Here is a 21,156-nt window from a genome sequence, read left to right as displayed (position 1 = left end):
CACGCAGTTCTGACTTTATATCTTGCAATTCTGACTTTATAAGACGCAATTGCGACTTTATTTCACACTATTCTGTATTTATATCTCGCAATTCTGACTTTATAACTCACAATTGCGACTAGCCTATATCACGCAATTCTGACTTTATATCTCTCATTCTGACTTTATAACACGCAACTGCGACTTTATTTCACGCAATTTTGACTTTATATCTCGCAATTCTGAGAAATAAAGTCAGAATTGCGAGATGTAAACTCGCAATTGTGAGATAAAAAGTCGCAATTATCTTTTAAAATGTTTTATTCTGTGGCGGAAAAAAGCTTCCATACCTCCTGGCCTCTTCCTCCCATCCATCCTCCCTGATGCGCACCGTTACGGTAGGGCCGGCCCAGCTATTGGTAGGCGCCGGCGATGCCGCGGTAGCCCACCTGAGAAAACGTTTTGGAAAAGACGGACTATGGACCCAACCAACTCTATTGGAGGGGAGAACTCCCTCACATGGTACAACCCATGCAGAGGCTGTGCGCTGCGGTGTCAGAATGTGAAACGTGTGTAGCCTATGTAGGCTAACTAACGTGACATTGAAATGTAAAAAAAAAAAACCTTTCCTCGACCGGCCCAAAAGTGAAGCGGCCCACCGGGAATTCTCCCGATTCTCCCGATTACCCACTCCGGGCCTGGCCTAACATAAGAGACCAGGGCCTGGCCTGGTCTCTAGCGTTATATTTTGCCAACGAACTAAAATCGAAATCGTGATATGGCTTTGTGCCTTTATAAAACAGCACAAGACTTTAAGTATCCTAGGTATTCTGTTTGTGCTGCGTCGTGATTTAAAGAGAAGTGCGCACTGCTCACGCGATCATCATGGTGATCTGGTGTTTTCTCCAAAATAAAAGCTCAATGGTTTATTTCTTGCAAGTGAAGAAATGAGGACAAAAGTATTGTAATTTTCCTATAATGTAGACTCTATATCATGAGACTCTATTTCATAACTAAAAAGATGTTTGAGACTTTGAGCCCTCTTTAATGTCCAGGTAGCCTACAAGTCAATGGTATTCCTTTGTTCAATGTGCACAGTTCATGGGTTGAAGCCAGTTAAAACTCCTAATTTTGAGCTCTCAAAGTGCACCAGATCGATGCATTTAACCTTAAAATGTAAAACATTTTCTTGCGGGGGAGCATGCTCCCAAACCCACCTAGAGGGACAGAGGTCCACCCAACATAGTTTCACAAAATCCTAAGGGAAAGAACAATCATTTATGAACTTTACTCCAGGATAGTGCAACAAAGTCCTTTTAAGTGAGTAAAACTGTTAATGACATTTATGTGGAAGATGGTTGTGTTTCTTTATAATTATAGCTTGAAGGTAGAACACTGCAAAGGTTTCACAACACACTGGTTTAAACTGATGAGGGAATTTGACAGATCTGCACACAGATGAGATGTCAGACTGCATTTTAGGCCTAAACGAAGAAAACAAACCATCCACTTTTTCACAGTGAAACTATGAAGCCCTTTTCTGCCAAATAAGAAAAACATGCCTTAGCAAATCATAATAAATATAAGATACAAAAGTCAGTTATGAAATACTGAGTCAAGTCATACTAGGTCATAACTATGACATAAAAAGATTAAATTGACAAAAGTCATAAGTGAGATTAAAATATAGGAATTGATATAATGTCATAATTATGAGATACAGAAGTCTTACTGAATACACATGGTGAAATTATGTAGTTATGAAAAATTCTGAGAAAGTCATAATTATGAGATGAGAAGAAAATGACAAAATTGCTGACTTACAAAGTCATTGATATGACATCCTTATTCTGATTTATACTCTTATAATTTTGCCTTATGAATTTAATAGACTTTTTTTAGCTTCTAATCATCATGAATACACTCTTATACCTGCTTTTGCATGAAGTTTAATTAAAAATACGACAACAAAACGAAACGTTTTTAGTCATCTATTTGATATTTATACACCAATGGGCTTTTTTTATTTGACTTAAAACACAGGAATGGACAGTGTTTCACTTTTTATTTAGTTATTCTGGACACAATACTGTTGTACCTCCAAAGATGTGTTGGTTCACTCTCTCTCAAATAAAAAAAATAAAAGGAACAAACCTGTAAATCTGTTCATATGCATAGATTTGATTTCCCAACAAAATAATAATAATAATAAACTTCTGTGGATGGGTGAGGCAAAAAGCGTTTCTTCAATGCCTAGTGATGTGCTGTACATATTAAATGTTTGTTCCATCTGGTTAGGTCAGATCCGTATGGTGTAGGAGTCAGAATGAGTGACATATCGAACCCAACGTTGTGACAGTCCTGTCTGAGTTGGAGAGAGTCGGAGGAAGCGGATCTGAAGGCCCGTGCAGGTTTGTTTGGGCAGTTCGAATGACATACTGACAGGGCCGACCTCCAATAAAGAGGCAGAGCTTAGACCAGGAACGTCCACCTGTGGGATCAGAATATACATTATCAGTGACTGATGACAATTTGTGTCAAGCAAATATTCGTATTATAACATCACCTTGAACAGTGCAGACAACTGCGCTCCTCCTGGAAAACGTGGGATCTCCCAGAGCAGGGCTTTGCTCTTCGGCTGCAGTTCCGCAGTCTGGTCAGGACTACTGAGCTCCTGAGACATACTGTACAGGATGGTGAAGCATGAGAGGTTATACATGGTCCATTAAACGGAATTACACTAATAATCATGGCGATGCATAATCTGACCTTACAGAGCCTTTAGGCACAGGCACGGTGATGGAAACATTAAGGGCCGTACTGCAGAAAAAAAGTAAAGAACATTACTTGTGATGTAACTGTGTGCTATTATTCATATATTTTGATGTATTGATTATGCCATTTTCCCCACTCATCTAACGTATGGCTTATTATATGCACTATGCAGCATGTCGACTAACCTCTTAGGTGGAAGATCACAGCGAAGTTTAAGAAAGATCAACACCCTGCAAAGGAAAATCTATTAAAGCAATAATTACAGTTATTGTACCACATTCCAGAGGTTTTTATGCAATATGACACTAATTTATAATAAATAGAGCAATTCAAATATTAATAATAATAATTAAATCTCCAACTCACAATGAAAATAAATGACTGAATATTAAGTTTATATTATTTTTTATTTAAAGTTAAAAATTAACTTCAAATTAATTTGCAATTGCATTAAAATTCATTTAAATTGAGTACATTAGGTATGAAATATACATCAGTTTACAGACCTGTTGACATAATCCTTCTCTACAGAGGGGAATAACTGAAATGGTGGTGCACACGGCAGCTCATCACACAGCTGATACTGCATCACTGTTTGCTGAGGAGGAAAAAACATCACTAACTAGTAACTACCCATGCAGGAATTACACTAAAGTGCAATTCTGTGTGTGTAGCGACAATTTACCTCTCCTTGGCTGGGACAAACTTTCAATATTCTGAAAGTATCAAATTCATCCAGTTTAACAGCCTGGTGGAATCTGCATTCATCTACACGCACAGCTGAACTATAGCCTGAAGAATAGAAGGAAACTGATTTAATCACTTTTAAAGGTGTAGTGATTTCTGAGAAACACTGTTGATATTCGAAATCAAACCAAACAAACCCTTCCCTACCCCCAAAATGCACAAACATGCAATGCAAAGTGGATGTCTCTTTATCATAGCTGAGATGAAGCAAAAAAAATGCTTCATGGAAAAAATAAAGCGAAGATGAATAACGATTGACAAGGAAGACCCAAAAATGTATGTACTGTACAAGAGTCTATACAAGCAACAGTTTGTTGCTAGACAAACAATGACACTAAAAACTGTCCTGTTACTATAGCTAGCATTACAACAACAGCATATCTTGGTTCTGAGAAACATAGCAAAACCAATGTTACTCACGTATGGAGCAGAAACAACGCAATCTCTGTGTTCGTTTTCAGGCCTTCCTGCTTATGTCTCTTCAGCACTGGAAAGCTTTTCTAATATTAACGCGGGTCCTGAAGCTCTTGCCTGATCATAACCCTTGTTTTTCCTGTGATATTCCTCTGACTTTTCTAATTTGTAATGTCTCTCAGCCATCTCTCTTTCTACAACCCATCATGAGTGTATGAATTGAATTGAATTGAATTGAGTGGACACGCCTCCTACTGCTGATTGGCGACAACTATGTTGTGGTGTTCATTCCAGCCCACTTTTCAACTGTTTCTCAAAAATCACTTCCAGCATCATTAATGAAAGATATGTGTGGTGTGTGTATTGATCAGTATTTCATACTCAACCTTTCAGCTGGGACTTTCCAATATTGAGCTCTTCATTCAGTCCAATCCGCATCTCTACAGGATGAAGAAAATAAATATACTATAATTGAAGGGAAGATCATTTCACAATCTGGGCCGCAAGATGTAGCCAACTCACCTGAACAGGTTGGAAGAAAGCATTTGATTCTTATCTCTCCCTGAATATCTGCTTTCATTAGAACTCCCTTAAAAGAAGCATAAATGTAAAAGATAAGCGTTTTAAGTGAAGAAAGCAATTAGCAGTTTTATTTTAAAACATAATTCAAGTTGTACTCACATTGGAGCCAATAACCACAGACAACCTCTCTATCACATCCACAAAGATCTCATTCTTTCCACCCTGAAGCCAGAGAGACAGAAACTCCATACTAATTTCCTGAGATCATCACAGATAACATGTAAAACTGACGAATCAAGGAAAACCCACCTGCTCTCCTCGACTGGACATTATAGGACGACTCGCTGCAACACTAGGGGCCACTTTACTCTGTTGTGTCTCAGCCCCGAACTACAAAATATAAAAATTTTAATGTTTTACTTATTAAGATTTAAAAAGAGTTATATGGTTAATTTTGGTGAATAACCAATGCCTTAAAAAGAAGTGGTTCTGAACTAAGATGCCATGGGGACTCAGAACACTTCCAAGGTTAACATTTATTCACATAAGACAAATCAAGATTTAAAATGATAAAAAGCTAAAATTATAACTATTTTTTTACTAACTTATTTTTTTGTCATGAACATTTATATATATATATGTGTGTGTGTGTGTGTGTGTGTGTGTGTTGTGTGTGTGTGTTTGTGTGTTATTTTGGCATCATTTAGATACTATTATAGTTTTTATTAATATTTAGAATTAGTCTTTATTTTCATATTTTCAAGTTTCATTTTAATTTAGTTAAACTTTTAGTAATTTTGTTGCATGACATTTTATTTAGTATTTGTTTGTTTTTTTAATATTTCTATATAGTTTTTTTTCATTATTATTTTAGTTTAGGTTATTTTAGTACTCCAAGTAAAACTAAATGAAAATGAGAAATGTTGCTTTGACAACTAGCTGAAATAAAATGAGTTTAAGTTTTTGTATATCTTATTTTACTTTAATCAAACAAATCAAACTAATCAAAAATCAAACTAATAATGGAGACCAGTCTATTTGTAAAAAAAAACAAAAAAAAACACTAAAATATTTAGAAATAAAACATGTGAGAGAAAAAAAAATTAATAGCAAGATGCCATAACATAACAAGATGCTATAAAAGACCACAACAACACAACAATAACTTACCAGACCAACATTACTGAGGTCAAAGAGACTGAAGGGTTTGGATGACACAGCTTCTGTCTGGATGAAGTTTTTCAGTATGTCAGTTGAGGTCGTCTGTATGTAGCCAAAGTCCTGATGATCAGAGACATAGAGGAAGGATATATTGTGTTGTTGTGCTTTTAAGACATATTTGTTTAATGTAAAAACAAAAATGAAAGAATAAGAACGTTTACCACCATCTCATCCAGCAGTTCATAAATTAGAGCAAAATTCATCCGCACTGATTTCTCCGACAAACTGCCACAGTAGTCCTTTGTAAGAGCTGCTAATCTGAGAGACATAAAACAGTTGCTCATCATCATGCCATCTACACAGGTAACAAATAGCTGTAATAATAAAAATAATGTAGCATAACTGATAAAATAAATATTTGTTAACCTGTTGAGGAACTCAATTATGGTGAAGGGGGATGGGTTTGTCTTGGTGGACGCCACCCAGTAAAGCCCACCCTGCCTTACATGGATGAAATGATGATCTTTGTGTGTCTGCAACAAGATAAACAACTGTAAGTACATAGTCAAAATAATGCACTGCAAAATCATTCTATTCTTAAAACAACTAGTCAGACATCAGATGCCCAAACATTACCATGACAACCGGAGGCTGATCCCCACTAAGAGCTGTGACCATCTCATAGAATACATTGATGGAGTCTTTACTGACCTCTCCTCGAACTGACACACAGAATTAAGAAAAACTAATAACTAAGATTTTGGCATATGACTCTTAAAAGCATTACAGGCCGGACGGGCTTCATTATAATGTGATTTTTGTCCCCAACCAGAGAGATACACACTGCCATTCAAATAATTCTATTATGTTTTTGAAAGAAATCTCAGTTTCTCTTCATGTGACACTGAAGACTGGAGTAATTCAGTAATTCAGCTTTTCCATCACAGGAATAAATGACATTTTAAATATTATTCGAATAGTTATATTTTAAATTGTAATAATATTTCACAATATTACTGTTTTACTGTAGTTTAGACCAACTGAAATGCAGTCTTGGTGAACACTTCTTTCGAAAACATTTTAAAAATCTTAATTATTCCAAACGTTTGACCTGTAGTGTAACGTTAAACAGATTAGGCCTACATCTCACAAATGAATAAGCCAGTGGTAAGGATACAGTCTTTATATATGAGATGATCTCCCTTTGATGACAAGATGAAAATTTGACTTATCATTTTCTTCAGCACACACGATTCTTTTTCATATTATTAAAAATCAGTCTGCTCTCTCTTCTGCCGTCATTTGTATTCTGAAATAGGACTAAATTAACCCGTTTAATTGCTCAAATGTTTCATCACTGCTAGCTTTATGACTGTAAACAGCCGGTTTGTTCTTCTTCGTTAACTCTCGCGTACTGACAGGAACGTTTATTGCCATCTACTGAGTTGGAACATGAACTGCTCCTCGACAACGACGCCTAAAAGTCTGAAGCTACTCTCAAAATTAACAGCAAATGAATGTTAAGTATGATTTTAAGTTCTTTTATGTTTTTATAAATGTATTTTGATGTAGAGGAAAGTTCCTGAAGTCTATAGGGGACACACAATACGTAATAGGTGAATGAGTAGTCAGTGAGGTAAAATCACAAAGCACACTGCAATGTTCCTTACTTGCTCGATGTTCTTACTCATTACTACTGAGTTAGTAGTACTTATTACATTTATAAGTAGTACTGATAAGTAGTAATAAGTTGTAGGCTACTTATTACACTTAGGCTATTACAAGTAATGCACTAGCCTACTACATTTATAAACACTAGTGACTCAGTAGTGTTACACTGTACTGAGTCAGTAGTGTTTGTAAATGTTGATTACATTTGTCTTCAGATAAAATGTTCAGAACTTAAATCTGAATCTTGCTTTTGACAAATACAGACATCATGTGATAGTTGAATGACTGCACTGAAGGGTGAATGTAAAAAATGGGTGAATAATAGGGTTTACTGACGGGATCATTTTTCATTATTTCTCATGAGGATGAGAGTGAACAGGACCTGTGTGCAATAACAGCTTGATGCCGAGTCCTGCTGTTATTTGATCATTATCATCATCAGCTACCCTCTGTTTTCCTGCATATCTCAGATTCCAGCTCTGTTCGATCACACCTGTTTGGCAAACTGCTCTCTAGTTTTTACCGCCTTCAAGTGTTCTGATCCTTTCTTCTCTCCTGCTGCCACATGTGCAACATATTATGGAAAAAAAAACTGAAATGCAAAAACATAGTTGTGACCTATAGCCCCTTTCCTTAATTAACATATTAAACCTTTACCTATTGTTAAAATCATCACTGTAAAAGTTCAGAAGATTTGGTATTTTCAAGAGGTATTTGGTTCAAGATATGTATTTTTTGTTCTCGAGTCCAAAATTAGAGCTCCAGCTGTTTCTGTTGGAGTAAAGGTTTAATTTTGTGCGGCGTCTCTAAAGACAGGGGTGCTTATGTTATCATCACCTGAACACACACATCTGAGTTATTTTTCAAACCAGACAGCGGAGATGTTGAAACTATGTTGTGCTGAAGCAATGACTTCTCGACCCTGTACCAAAAACACGCCTGAGGGAACAGATTTACAACATGTCATATACATAATAGATCCCTTAATGGTGTGATTTATGCCATAAGATCAATCAAACAAAATGCAGATGTATCTGTTCTAACAAGTTTCTGTAAAACCTTACTGGTAAAACATATTTGGTAACTGAGACTGTAAATAAAAAGGGGGAACACACACAATATACATTTTAAGTTTTTAGTTTAGTTTCAGTTGAGCTTTTATTTTATTTGTTGGCCCACAAAGTAGGTGACAAGTTATAAATGATTTTAAAGTGTGTGTAAAAAATAAACTGGGTGGTAAAACAGGAGGGAGGAGCTTCTTGATCTCCACAGCCAATAAAATGTAAGGATGCAATTGCTGGTATTGAGTCCAGTATTTAAGGCTTTGCCATTTGAAATTCTCCTATCTGGACAGAGACCAAAGATGAGACAGAAGGTGAGTGATTTTATGTCTCTTTCAGTTTTCAAAGTTAAGAAGTTAGTCAATTACATGCAAAACAAAATGCTTAGATGTATAAACCTTAATTTACATGCCATTTTGTTATAGCAATTAGTATGCATTCCAATTAATCTAGCAGTGCACAATGACATATGTAGTTCATGTTTTATATATTAACATTGACTAGTACATTTCAACAGATCAGACTAATCAGTTGAGGAAATGTTGTAGATCTATTTCAATGTTTGTATGGTAAAATAAGGATTGTTAATAGTGCAAAAAAAACTGTTTTCAGGTGACATATCTGCTGTGCCTTTTGGGGGCTCTGCACTGCTTGTTAATTCTGCCAGGTATGATTATTTATATCCAAAACCTCAATAAATGAATATTCAGCTAAATATATATTAAATAAAATATCTTCGCAGTGTCGCAGGCCACATCTCTAGCAAAAGTCTCCAAGGACATAGGTAAGATTGAAATATCTCAAATCACATTTAGTCCCTTCACTTTTGCCAGTGCAACACCATTCGCATATGAAAATTGTCTTCTAGACTATTCCATCATAATAGCTATTTTAATTATGCATTATTTCTAGTTTCTCTTGCAGCATCTAATCCAGCCGTCAGCATTGACTCTGAACAAGCCCATGATTTTCTGGCACATGCCCGTCTGAGGAGAGCCACTGACCCCAACTGGTATCGCAAAAATCCAGACTTTCAGTCCTACTATCGTTACTACAGCAGTATTGGTCACACTGAGGGGGTAAGAAGAACATTGTTTTTTTATATATATATATATATATATATATATATATATATATATATATATATATAACTTATTATTGATTAAAAAAAATCCACTGGTAGTATTAGCAGTAAAGAGCTGTTCTTGATCAAATGAATGATGCCTATTAAATAAATTGGTCTAAATCTAATCAAATAAGTCCAATGTTATATTAATTTAGTGAAATATGAAACATGAATAATTCTTCCTCAAATTATGATTCTGATAACTGATAAAATATTGTTTTGAGTTATTCTTTAAGTTATATTGGTACTTAAAGGGATAGTTCACCCAAAAATGAAAATTATGTCATCATTTACTCACCCTTGTATCGTTCTAAACCCCATAAGACTTTGGTTACTCTTGGAAACGAAAAATGAAGATATTTTTAATGAAATCTGAAAAGTTTCTGTCCTTCTATTGAAAGTCCAGGTAACCAAACCTTAGAAGATCCAATAGGTTATAAAGGCGTCACAAAAAGAAACAATAAAATTGAGCAGTTTAATCTAAGTTTTGGATCTTTCGTGTTGGATCTTCTAAGTTTTCAAAGATTAACCAAACTCTGTGATTTTGTGATTTTTGGGTGAACTGTCCCTTTAAGCTTTTGCCTCACCCAGCAATATACACTATAAGTAAAAACAGAAGTATTGTCTACTGAAATGCACAAAAGAGCTTTATTTTCTCTGGTTCAACCTTCTATTTTTCTCTTCTAGCTCTATGAGATAGACAAACTTCGAATGCTTTACCAGCAGATGCGACATCTGGAGCTCACTTATGGCCCTGATGCACCCAAATACCAGAATACCCTCGGTCTTCAACTTAAGTCGACGCCTCCACCCACAACCCAGCCTCCACCCCCTACCTTACCACCGGTCTCCAAGATGGATGTCATGTACCTATGTAATTCAAAAGACCCCCAATGCAAGCCCCATATTGTGTACCTTCCCGCCGGTGGGGTACCTGTACTTTGCGATCCACGTTACCACCCAAACTGTAAACTTAGCCCTGTCCAGAAGCCCCCGTCTCCACCTGTAACTGCCTCAGAGCCAGTGACGTCTGCCCCTCCTCCTCCACAAAAATCCACTCCACCTCCTCCTCCTCCTCCTCCAATAATTATCAAAGGAATGGAGTATGACTGTGATCCCTACTGGGACCCTGACTGCCTCATCGATAGTCCTCCCAGGCCAGTGAAGACAATCGAACCGCAACCAGTGCTCCCAGCTGAGAAGTTAAAACCGGAAACAGGGAACAAAGAAATTCTAAATGCTCCAGTTCCAACCTATGACCCATATGACTTCAATCAAGATCTATATGATCCATTCCGCCATGCAGCTCCAGCACCTTGATTTTCAAATCTAAAAAAATGTGTTAATTCATTTATTAATTTACCCTTACATTCATGTATTTTTTAATCACAGCGATGTATAATTTCTAAAATAAAGTAAACCATGTTCTTGTTTATAAAATGTAGGCTAGCAAATGTTAGATTTAAATAAAACAAATGTGGAGGCCAGAATAAAGAATATGGACACAGTTATTACATGCTCACCTTCTTCTTCTTCTTCTTCTTCTTTTTTTTTTTTACATAAAAACTGATTTGTCTTCTTAATTATTTTTATTATTTATACGTTTTGGCTGTTTCATATGTAGGCTATTTAAGCCTAAATAAAAGTATATGTGGACACTGACACCATCAGGTCATGTCATGGAGAGGAAACGCTTATAGAAAAACAGATTCTTTCGTATCTCAAAAAACATTAATCATTCCAAGAACTGGAAATAGATTATTGTATCTATTTGTAAACCATTTTCTAGATGGCCGCATAGGGTAGCGTGGCCGAGCGGTCTAAGGCGCTGGATTTAGGCTCCAGTCTCTCTGGAGGCGTGGGTTCGAATCCCACCGCTGCCAAATACCTTTTCAAAAGTTAGGAGGCTATCTTGACTCTTTTAACTTGTGCATGTTGCAGAGCACAGATCTCAACCAGTGCAATATCTTTGACACAGTTGTGTTTTTTTTACATATGTCTTCAGACATGGTCAACTTTTCACAAAATCCTAATATTTCTTACGTTCTCAACAAACGCATTACTGTTGTCTTTTTTCTAGTTTTGTATTTCGTACAAACTCACACAAGAAACACGGTTTGCGAAATTCAAAAGGCACCGCTGGGATTCGAACCCAGGATCTCCTGTTTACTAGACAGGCGCTTTAACCAACTAAGCCACGGCGCCTGTACGCACTTCCGTGTAAGGTAGTTTTTTGAAAACACATAATGATCACCTGTTTTAGATTTGTATTTGTGGTTTTATCAGTGACAAAAACAGCTAGGTTACCAGAGGAACATGAGCATTTCCTGTGTAGAACAAAGTGAATTTTCCACAAACCCAAATGTGTACCTTTCATAAAAGTACGATAAACCTTGGAAGCTGATAGCTGGAAAACATTCTCACTCATTGCATTTTTCGGTTACCTGATACTGTTTACACGTAGCATACCAACTTCCTGAAAATAATTCGACGAGGATGGGATTCGAACCCACGCGTGCAGAGCACAATGGATTAGCAGTCCATCGCCTTAACCACTCGGCCACCTCGTCTCCACGCCTCCCTCCACACTCCCAAAAATATTATGAATTGTATAAACAAATATATAAAAAATATATTTGAATTGCTCATACACAAAAGCAGTTATTTTTCGATGATATTCTTCAACAAAATAGCATTACATTCAGCAATAATACATTACAAATCATGCAAATTCAAAGAATCGCACAATTACAAACACAGGAATATAGAGATCTATCATTACAAACCCAATTTCAATTTGGTTCAGAAAGGATTCGTTAAGGGGTTGCAGCCCATAACAAATACGGAAAATAATCACGTATTCATAGAATCCAATCATCATGTACTGAAACCTTATTGCTAAGGTAACAGGTAAGGATGTACCTCACTGACGTGCTACTAAAACGGTCTCGAGATGATTTTGTAAACCATGCATGTGTTTTAAATCATGGTTGTGATTCTAACTCAGTTAAAGTATTCAAAATACAAAACAAGTATTTCATCACACATTTCATGAATAGTAGCAGATAACTGCTTTTTGTGATTTTTAAAAAGGTAAACTACAGATGTTAAATTCAGTTTCTTTCCGCTCTCATGTTAACATTCTTGCGTTTCCTGCGATCCCATTGGTAGATTTTAAAACCGATGGTCTTTTCGCTATTTATCCACAAATAGATTCGTGTACCCATTAAATTAATACACACACATATAATATTTCACATTTACATCAACATATTTTATAAAACACGTAAAATGTGCGTGTATTTAATTAAGAAAGAACAGTTAACATGAGTGGAGAGGAGGGGCTGACGGGCTGTGGGTGTTCACACACACAGGCGGAAGCTGAGTGAGTCACTCTCAAGAATTTAAATGTTAATAAAAAGTTACAAGTAGATCAAGGGCACACTTTTTGAAATGAGTGTAGAAGCACCGTTATATGATGGTAAAATATTTTTTAGTCTTAAAAACCATGGTAAATTTGCATTTATGTTATCGTTACATCTATTTGTATTATAATAACGTTTTTCTTGTAGGCAAGTATTATATTTGCATATAGCGTCATCTAGTGGTCGAATAACCATATTATCGTGATTCGTGTTATTGAAACGTGTCCACGTATTATTTTAAATTAAGGATACATTCTATCATTATTTTATTATAACCTGTAGAGCGATGTTGTCACTTTCATAAGTAAGTATCATGATCATAATATGTGACTGCTATAATAAACAACGACTATCAGTACTTTTCCTTATGTATGATAAGAACGACGATAACAGTAATACGCCTGAATATAAAACAAAATTAAAACGCTTTTCAAGATATAACATATCGGTACATGTTTACATATTTTACAGTAGTGGACAGATTACCACACTCAATGGTAGCGTGGCCGAGCGGTCTAAGGCGCTGGATTAAGGCTCCAGTCTCTTCGGGGGCGTGGGTTCGAATCCCACCGCTGCCAAACACTTTTCATTTTTTCTTTTGTACTATTACATTTTAAAGACGTATATATATATCATACAGTAGATAACATCGTAAGGCACAATAAGTAGACCCGAAATATTTAGAAACATTCACTAATTCTAGTGCTAAAATGAAATTGCATTGGTGACCCATGTGCTATTGGGATACGTTATAATACTATACCGCTTCCAAGGTTTTAAAGTGATATCTAAATGTTTCCATTTTCCCCAAAAGGTAACCAACCAGTGACCATACGCAGCCCGAAGCCCATTCACCCCCTTAATAGACCGCCATTTTGTTTGTTTCAGCAATCCTTATAAATAAATTAAACACAGGGCATGTTGTGCAAATACAATCCATGGACCCCCTCCCATGTCCTCTTACATATAAGTCTTAATGCGTTCCACACGTATAGCGTAAATATGACCTGTCCCATCTTGTCATACTGTCAACATGCAATGCATCCTCCATCTCCTGTCTCTCGTGGTCAGTGCTTCCAACCTGCAGCTTCCCGGATGACGAGTGACGTCAACGAGCCATCTTTGTTCCCCTAATCCGAGCATCTATTTTTTATGTGTACATAGTGACAGAAGCGAGTAGCGGTGGAGCGCCCTTATTATAAAAGGAATAATAGCGAGGCGCGGCACACCGGTGGAAATAAATAAATACAAACCTTAACAAATACACAAGGAATACCTCTTTACTGGAATAACCTGGAGAGTGCATTATTTATCCGGGATACGGGGAGAAACGCCTGAAGCAGCGCGTTCATCCACACTACTTGTAGACGCACATAAAACCCGGTTAAAATGTAAGTACAAATTCGCTACAATTATTTTATTTTTTAAATGATCTGATTAAGTTTTAGAACCTCATTCTTTTCTCAGTTATTACTATGCTGCCATGGCTAATCAAACATAAACGTAAATACATTTATGCACAAATAAGCATACATTAGGCTATTGTAAGTTTATATTTGATTGTATATACGCATTCTTCTACATCTATATCGTATTTCAGGAAACCCACTGAATTCTAACGAGCGCGCTTGCTATATAATATAGTCTATACAGGCTCCCAATGGCCAATGTTTTTTTCCATATCAGTTGCTACTACTGGCATACTAAATGTGTCTCTATTTATTAAATTGTTACAACGGATCTAATTTATTTAGTATAATGTAGATATCTTTCGCTTTATTCTGGTGTTTGGACTGGAGTGAGCGACAGCGATAGAATCACGCCTAGACACCGGATTGTACTGGTTTGGCTGGAATTGGTCGCGCGCTTTTAGAAAGAAAATTATTTATGAATTAACACTATGTAGCTATTGCAATTAATATAGGCTATTTGTCCACCCTAATCTCTGTCCAGATGATAATTTCTATGTCAAAAAAGAAAAGAAAAAAAAAAAGGAATTTGTCTCAATTAGCCCAAGGCCCACTGAATTTCATTCGGGCCTATTTTTTTTTCACAAATGACATTAGAGGAAGATGATGAAAAATATACCTCACACGGTTTAAAAAAAAAAACATCCCTTACGTAGGCAGTAAAACAGAAGCGTGATATTCTACGCGAGTCGTGGGGGTTGGTAAACGGACGGTCATATGCTCGCGGTCAGTCAAAGGGGGCGATACAATTTGTTATATTTTCGAGTTATGTTATTCTCTAATCCACTCAGCACGTTTCTATGGAACCAGGCCTTTATATTCATTGATATTTGGTTAGACTGGCACAAAGGGCGCAGGTGTTCCTCTGCAGGAAAGATGGCCGTGTATACTAGTATTTTCTAGGCACGCTCGTTTAACTGGTATAAATAATCGAGGCTGTAAATGGCGCACATCTTCATAATATGTTGTCAGTCCCTGCCCTATTGGATACTTTTATTAAGGCATCACTGGGTCTGGAATGTGATATTTTAATATAACATTTTGGATTAATAGCCTACTGTTGTATTAAGGTACAACACAATGTAAAAATAGATAAATGTCATTTGGTAGCAAGTGTAAACATCTGGTCCTGTTATTTAAAAAAAAAAAATGTTGATCGTGACGCAACGATGACAGAGATACAGGTAGGCGCTTAATGAAGGCCTTGTGTGGGGGTGGGGATGTTCCCCATCATTCATATGACCCTGCCTTTACCATTCAAGTACAAGGAAGAGCACAGAAACAATTGATTAACCTCATATTCATGTAAAACTACAGTAAATGTAGCCTACAATGCTTTTCTCACTCACACAATTAGAATTTTTCAGTGAGCACCAGAAAAAAAGGCCTGGTTATGCAAGGCAATTTTTCTTATGGCACATTACAATGTTTGGTGTGTCATTTCATTAAACTCATCCATGACACATAACATCAGTCAAGGCATGACACATAACACATTTTATTTTACTTGAGAAATTTACATCGCAGCCATCAGATAATGAAACTACTAGGATTTTGTCTACACCTAAATCTGACTACTGCTAATTTAGAATTGAATCATGGCTGAAGGTGAATCACAGAGTATTTGTTCTTAAAGCCTATGATGTATTTAAAATAAAACGGAAAACAAGCAGTAATACATTTGTTTCTGATCTGTTGAATTGATTAAAGTCGACTTACAAAGAATCATGATTTGTTTTAATGGATTTTAGACATGAAAATATAAATCTGAGTTGACAGAATGTTACATTAATGTTCTGGCCATAAGAACCATTCAACTGATACTGAAATTAAATATTTTCCTGTCAGCGAAGGTGAGAGGAGCCAAGACTTTATGTCTAAATATAGGCTGTTGTAAATTAGAGGGAGCAGAAGTAAATGAGAATGAGAAAAATGGCTGGTAAAGATCCCAGTAAGAAAAAGTATTTCCTTCCCTGAAAGGAAAGCAAACAGGGATTAGATCCAGGGATCTTCCAGAGGTGACCTTTATACAGAGTTTTGTCTTCCTCTGGTGGATGAGAGTGGCATTAGCAAGGAGAGTTATTCAGAAATATCCTTTTACTTACACTTCTCATTTCTGTTAGTGAAAGGCAGAACATTTTAATGTAATTACAACAATTATTAAAATACATTTAATTTACTTTACAAAAATGGCAGGTGAGAGAGTGAACAGCAGCAGCTAGTCTGCATGAGTGTGCAATAACAATATATAAGTGTATGTAATCTTGCTTGCATGACGATTAAGACATAACTTCCTGTACACATAGCTCTTTATTGTAACTGATTTAGTAATGAATTTAAATTTAAATTGCAATTTGAAAACAAATTCCAAATTGGTAGCCTACTCTATTCTAAAAAAAAAGAATGCAAGCAAAATTTATGAAAATCCTTGTCCACTTTTCCTCATATATGAGTTCTATAAATCACTGTACTAATAAATACAAACATGTATTATTATATAGTATAAGTAATACTGTAATACTGTATTATAGAGGAGTGACTGCACTGTATGTTGATTTGCAGGTCTGCTCCAGCCCCTGCCGGTGCTCCAGAAGGAGCTAACGCACCTCCTAACCTCACCAGCAACCGTCGCTTACAGCAGACACAGGCTCAGGTGGATGAGGTGAGTTGACCCCCATCTCCTTATCTTCTGTCAACGATACGTGCATTTTCAGAACCAGAGCGGCGTTTCCTCCGAGGAAGCAAGGGAGGCAGTCTCCTAAAAAAAACTGGATGAGAAAAGAATCAATATAAAAAAAAACTAAAAAAAACAACACAAATATTACAAAATGTGACATTAAAAAGTGTTTTTATAAAGTAACACTGTCCAACAGCGACACCCGCAGGTAATGTTACAGTGGGAGGCTTGCCTCCCCTGAGCCCTTTGACTTTTAACAGACCCCCCCCCCCCCAATGCATGCAGTGAGTTTGATAGGGGGTAATTGAGAATGAATGGGGTGAAGTCACGAGAGAGCTATTATTGAATATGATCGGTTATGATTGGTTCGTGCGATAGATCCTGCCACTTGTTTTCGTGCGCATTCTCGAATCGGCTTAAATTAAGACAATGATGCTGTTAATGTGTAGACTAATTAAAAAGTAACTAAACACTTAGATATCACTGCTTTGTCATGTCAAAATCAAACTTGAAATGGCCTAAATGAGCAATCAGCTTGGAGAAATTAAAGATACATCTTCGTGTCTGTGACAGACAGTGTTTACCGAGCTCGACGAATGCTGAAAAAAAGTTGACTATATATAAAAATGTGAGGACTTTGCCTCCTCATTTTAAAACACCACCGCACAACAGACGAAGTAAATGGAACATTTTACTAAGAGTCCCCTTCATTGTTTTTCAGGTGGTGGACATTATGCGTGTGAACGTGGACAAGGTTCTGGAGAGGGACCAGAAGCTGTCAGAACTGGATGATCGGGCTGATGCCCTGCAGGCTGGAGCCTCACAGTTCGAGACCAGCGCCGCCAAGCTCAAGAATAAATACTGGTGGAAGAATGCCAAGGTAAACATCACACAAAGTGCCTTGAGTAAGACTGAAAATGGCAATGTATTTCATGACAACACATCTAAATCAAGCAAACAGCTAACAGTAAACCTTATATCAGTGTACTGTTTTTAAATGAGAGCCCTTTATATTATATATATTAAAATAATATTGAAAACAGTACCTGCCAATAACACATTATTGGATCACATGTATGACTGTTAGATCTTAATAATCTACTTTTTACTGTTTTTAACTCCCTCTCCCTCTTTTTAACTCTTTTCTTTAGATGATGATTATCCTGGGGGTGATATGTGTGATTGTCCTCATTATAATCATTGGTAAGCAATGAAAATCTTCTCATTCATTTTTAAAGGAATGTTCTGGTTTAAATACAATTTTGACTTAGTTTGTAATTTAAAAAGATGTATTCCATAGTTTTATTTAAAGGGGTTGTTTGCCGCTGACAAGTTGGGCTTTAAATACAATTTGGTTATCTATGCAGTAGAAAGGTAATTTAAGTGCTGCACGACTAGAGAAAACAGAGAAAGAGGCTATGATGTTTTCCTTCGCCAGAAAAGTAGGGAAAGTTCAACACCCATACTGCACTGGGCTCGATCTGGCTATCCATACGCAGCGCAGGGATACAAAAATGCGCACATACGATCTGTAGTTTTAACAAAAGGAGCTGACAAATAATCTGGGAAACAGGGTGCAGGTAACATTAATAGTTTCTTTACAAACGCGAATTTGTGAAAACGTTAACGTCATACGCAAGTATGTTACATGTTCAGTCTATAGGGTCGTTAGCCTGGTAATACCAGACTCTGCTACTTCGCTTTGCTTCGTAGAGAGAGTCTGGAGTTCCGTAATAGAAAAACGTTTTCTTTACCGCCTGGGGGCGCTAGTCTGAAGCTTAAAATCATTGGTTACCCGTAAGCCAATCACATAACGTTTGGTTATGGCGTGTGTTATGCGCATGCTACCGGAGTGAACCTGGTTGTGAACGACTTTTGCAGATTATGTGAAGTAAATCTACGCATCCACAGTACAATCAGCGTCTACGTCACAGCTCTCAGCCCGCCCTCTGTTCGTTGATTGGCCGGCTGTTTTCAGGCCGGAGAAAAACGGAAAGCTATGACACGGTCTCAGACTGAGTACAGAAGCGAAATGAAATTGAGCGGAAGTACGAAGTCTGACGTAGTCAGGCTATAAGGTCGTATTGTTTCTTTACAAAGCGACATCGCCAACTACTGGCCTGGCAGTAGAATAAAACAATATTTCTTGGATCCGTGTGAACGGGAAACGATTTGTACGTGAAAAATGTTTAAAGGAAAAACGTTTCAGTTTTTAGCACATCATTGTCATGTAAACGCACCCGAAGCTTTGTCTGTGAAACCGGGCCACAGTGACTCATGTTATATAATTATATTTCTTATTGTGATTCTCAAGTGTTGACAATAAATTATTTCCTTCTCTTCACAGTGTACTTCAGCACCTAAAAGCGCAATGTTCCCACCCCACTCTGAGCTCACGAACGCCCAATTCCAAGCCACAGAGAAATCCCTCCCAAAAAAGATGAGAAAAAAACGACTTCTCACAACAATCAAATGATTTGCCCTCAAAGAGCCTAAATCAGCCCCTTCCCCGAGCCCTCTTGCCCCCTGCCTCCACTGCCTCACAGCTGGGCCCCTGTCACTCCTCGTTCGTCCTGTCAGTGAGTGTGTGGCCATGTATCCTCTGTAAATACCTCCGGCTTTTCTGAAACACTGTTCATACTCAAAACTCCTGATTACTTGTGGCAACGACAACCGATAAAAAAGAAATTACAACCCTTAAAATAAGATAAGATTATACAGTATATATTCCAAATGTTCTTTGTAGAGTTTTATTCTGATATAATGGTTTTTTGTAGTTTGTGTGTGAATGTGCATTTGTATATTTTTTTAAGTTTTGTAAGACTTATTTTGCTTCAGGTTTAAACTACTGCCTCTTAATCTGGATGTTTGTATCTTGCACGCTCTATTTCACTATTTCTTGCTAACTGAGTATTGGTGTATTTTTGCACAAGCTATGGACTCTCTTAACCGAGGTACTAAATTAATTTCCCCAAATTGTTCCTAAGTCACATCCACTCTATCTCAGACCTACACGTTGCCCCCTCAACCCCTTCTTTCTTTCTTTCTTTCTTTCTTTCTTTCTTTCTTACCAACAGTACCTACTCTATTAGTGAACTGCCACAACAGACTAGACCAATGACTGTAGATGTTTATCTTAAGTTGATGTCTTTAGTGTCTTATCTCTTAAACATTCCTTAATAGCAGTGTAGAATTATGCTGTCTATCAAACAGAGTAAGTGTATTTGTCTTAAAGAATTCCAAAACAGGTCTTAAACAACTCAAGTATTTGTAACAGTCAAACTATGTTTTGACATGAATGGTCGTACTTAATCGCACAAAAAAAAAATCACATGGTTCAATTGCGCTGTAAGTGACATGAAACAAAACGAAATCAGGACCTGATTCATTCTGCTGGTAAAGATTTTCAAGGCCAGAGAGTCTCCATACAAAGTGTGGGGGTGGGACTGACCAAAAAGGGGAAATAGTATCATGCACAAAAAGCTTGTTTTCGATGTCGCTTTTTAACTGGTTAGACTGCAGGTCCGACTGTGAGAGAACCACGCGCTGCGTTACTTCCTCGCGGCAGAACTACTGCCAAACCGATGCATGAGTTCATCTTTCTGAAAGCACACAGGTTGATCTTACTACTTCAACGTGAGCTAGTTTCAACAGCTGTGGTTCTCTCTCTTATATCTAGATACTGCCTTTTTATTTAGTCTTTCTTTGAATTTTAGTAATAGATTTGTAAATTATATTTTTGTGTGTGAAGCAGGCAGGAAAGGGACCACGTCGTTTCAGGACTTGACGCTGCTGCCGTGTGCACAGCGAGCACTTTTGTGTCCCTCACTATTATCCACCTCTCTGTGTGCCTGTTTGTTGAGTTCAGCTGTAGTTTACACACTGCCAAGCACCTGAGGGCACGGTTTTTTTCTTTATGTGTTTTTGTTTTTTCACCGTGCCCTTCTCGGTTTGCTCTCGCACACATATAGGCCTACGCCTCCATCAGCATCACCCTTCAGTCTCATCCGCCCAATCTGTCGACAAGAAGCGAGCCAGGCGTGAAGTGTGCGTCTGCACGTGAACACCCCCACCCTACTCGTTTCTCAGATAGCGCCATTAGCTTTCCTCCTTTCGCACTTTGATTCTG

General features: G+C 37.2%; 3 protein-coding genes across 4 annotated transcripts; 2 read left to right on the top strand and 1 right to left on the bottom strand.

Moving 5' to 3' along the window:
• Positions 1-1,655: 1,655 nt before the first annotated feature.
• On the bottom strand, positions 1,656-7,014 carry ap4m1 (adaptor related protein complex 4 subunit mu 1). Of its 2 annotated transcripts, none has more exons than XM_081353510.1 (15): positions 6,776-7,014; positions 6,235-6,320; positions 6,025-6,131; positions 5,820-5,916; positions 5,608-5,718; positions 4,747-4,827; positions 4,597-4,659; positions 4,438-4,504; positions 4,302-4,355; positions 3,440-3,546; positions 3,261-3,352; positions 2,940-2,984; positions 2,749-2,799; positions 2,546-2,663; positions 1,656-2,470 (listed from the first exon to the last, which is right to left on the bottom strand). In XM_081353510.1, the coding sequence occupies exons 1-15, from the start codon at positions 6,831-6,833 to the stop codon at positions 2,279-2,281; spliced, it is 1,329 nt and encodes a 442-aa protein (XP_081209636.1). In that variant the 5' UTR covers positions 6,834-7,014; the 3' UTR covers positions 1,656-2,278. The 2 variants fall into 2 exon arrangements, with proteins under 2 accessions (XP_081209636.1, XP_081209637.1); XM_081353511.1 differs by having other exon boundaries at positions 1,911-2,470; positions 5,823-5,916; positions 6,776-6,987.
• A 1,604-nt stretch (positions 7,015-8,618) lies between these two features.
• and3 (actinodin3) lies at positions 8,619-10,966 on the top strand. The gene is made up of 5 exons (XM_081353726.1): positions 8,619-8,644; positions 8,943-8,997; positions 9,073-9,114; positions 9,243-9,409; positions 10,144-10,966. Exons 1-5 carry the CDS (start codon positions 8,633-8,635, stop codon positions 10,774-10,776), a joined length of 909 nt encoding a protein of 302 aa, XP_081209852.1. The 5' UTR covers positions 8,619-8,632; the 3' UTR covers positions 10,777-10,966.
• A 3,056-nt stretch (positions 10,967-14,022) lies between these two features.
• vamp2 (vesicle-associated membrane protein 2) lies at positions 14,023-20,345 on the top strand. Its single transcript, XM_081353973.1, has 5 exons — positions 14,023-14,272; positions 16,913-17,012; positions 17,749-17,907; positions 18,179-18,230; positions 19,375-20,345. Coding segments are annotated over exons 1-5 (330 nt in total). The 5' UTR covers positions 14,023-14,270; the 3' UTR covers positions 19,392-20,345.
• Positions 20,346-21,156: the final 811 nt, after the last annotated feature.

The sequence above is a fragment of the Scardinius erythrophthalmus genome, assembly GCF_964197995.2.
Source record: "Scardinius erythrophthalmus genome assembly, chromosome: 23".
NCBI classification, from domain to species: domain Eukaryota; kingdom Metazoa; phylum Chordata; class Actinopteri; order Cypriniformes; family Leuciscidae; genus Scardinius; species Scardinius erythrophthalmus.
This window is presented reverse-complemented; position numbering and strand designations above follow the sequence as displayed.

Coding starts and splice junctions, on each gene's coding strand:
- and3 (XM_081353726.1), top strand. Junction 8,998..9,072: donor CTGCTTGTTAATTCTGCCAG/GTATGATTATTT, acceptor ATATCTTCGCAG/TGTCGCAGGCCACATCTCTA. Junction 9,410..10,143: donor GTATTGGTCACACTGAGGGG/GTAAGAAGAACA, acceptor TTTCTCTTCTAG/CTCTATGAGATAGACAAACT.
- ap4m1 (XM_081353510.1), bottom strand. CDS start 6,833: ATGATAAGTCAAATTTTCATCTTGTCATCAAAGGGAGATCATCTCATA. Junction 4,660..4,746: donor TGTCCAGTCGAGGAGAGCAG/GTGGGTTTTCCT, acceptor CTCTGGCTTCAG/GGTGGAAAGAATGAGATCTT. Junction 3,353..3,439: donor TTTGTCCCAGCCAAGGAGAG/GTAAATTGTCGC, acceptor TTTCCTCCTCAG/CAAACAGTGATGCAGTATCA.
- vamp2 (XM_081353973.1), top strand. Junction 17,013..17,748: donor CACAGGCTCAGGTGGATGAG/GTGAGTTGACCC, acceptor ATTGTTTTTCAG/GTGGTGGACATTATGCGTGT. Junction 17,908..18,178: donor ACTGGTGGAAGAATGCCAAG/GTAAACATCACA, acceptor TCTTTTCTTTAG/ATGATGATTATCCTGGGGGT.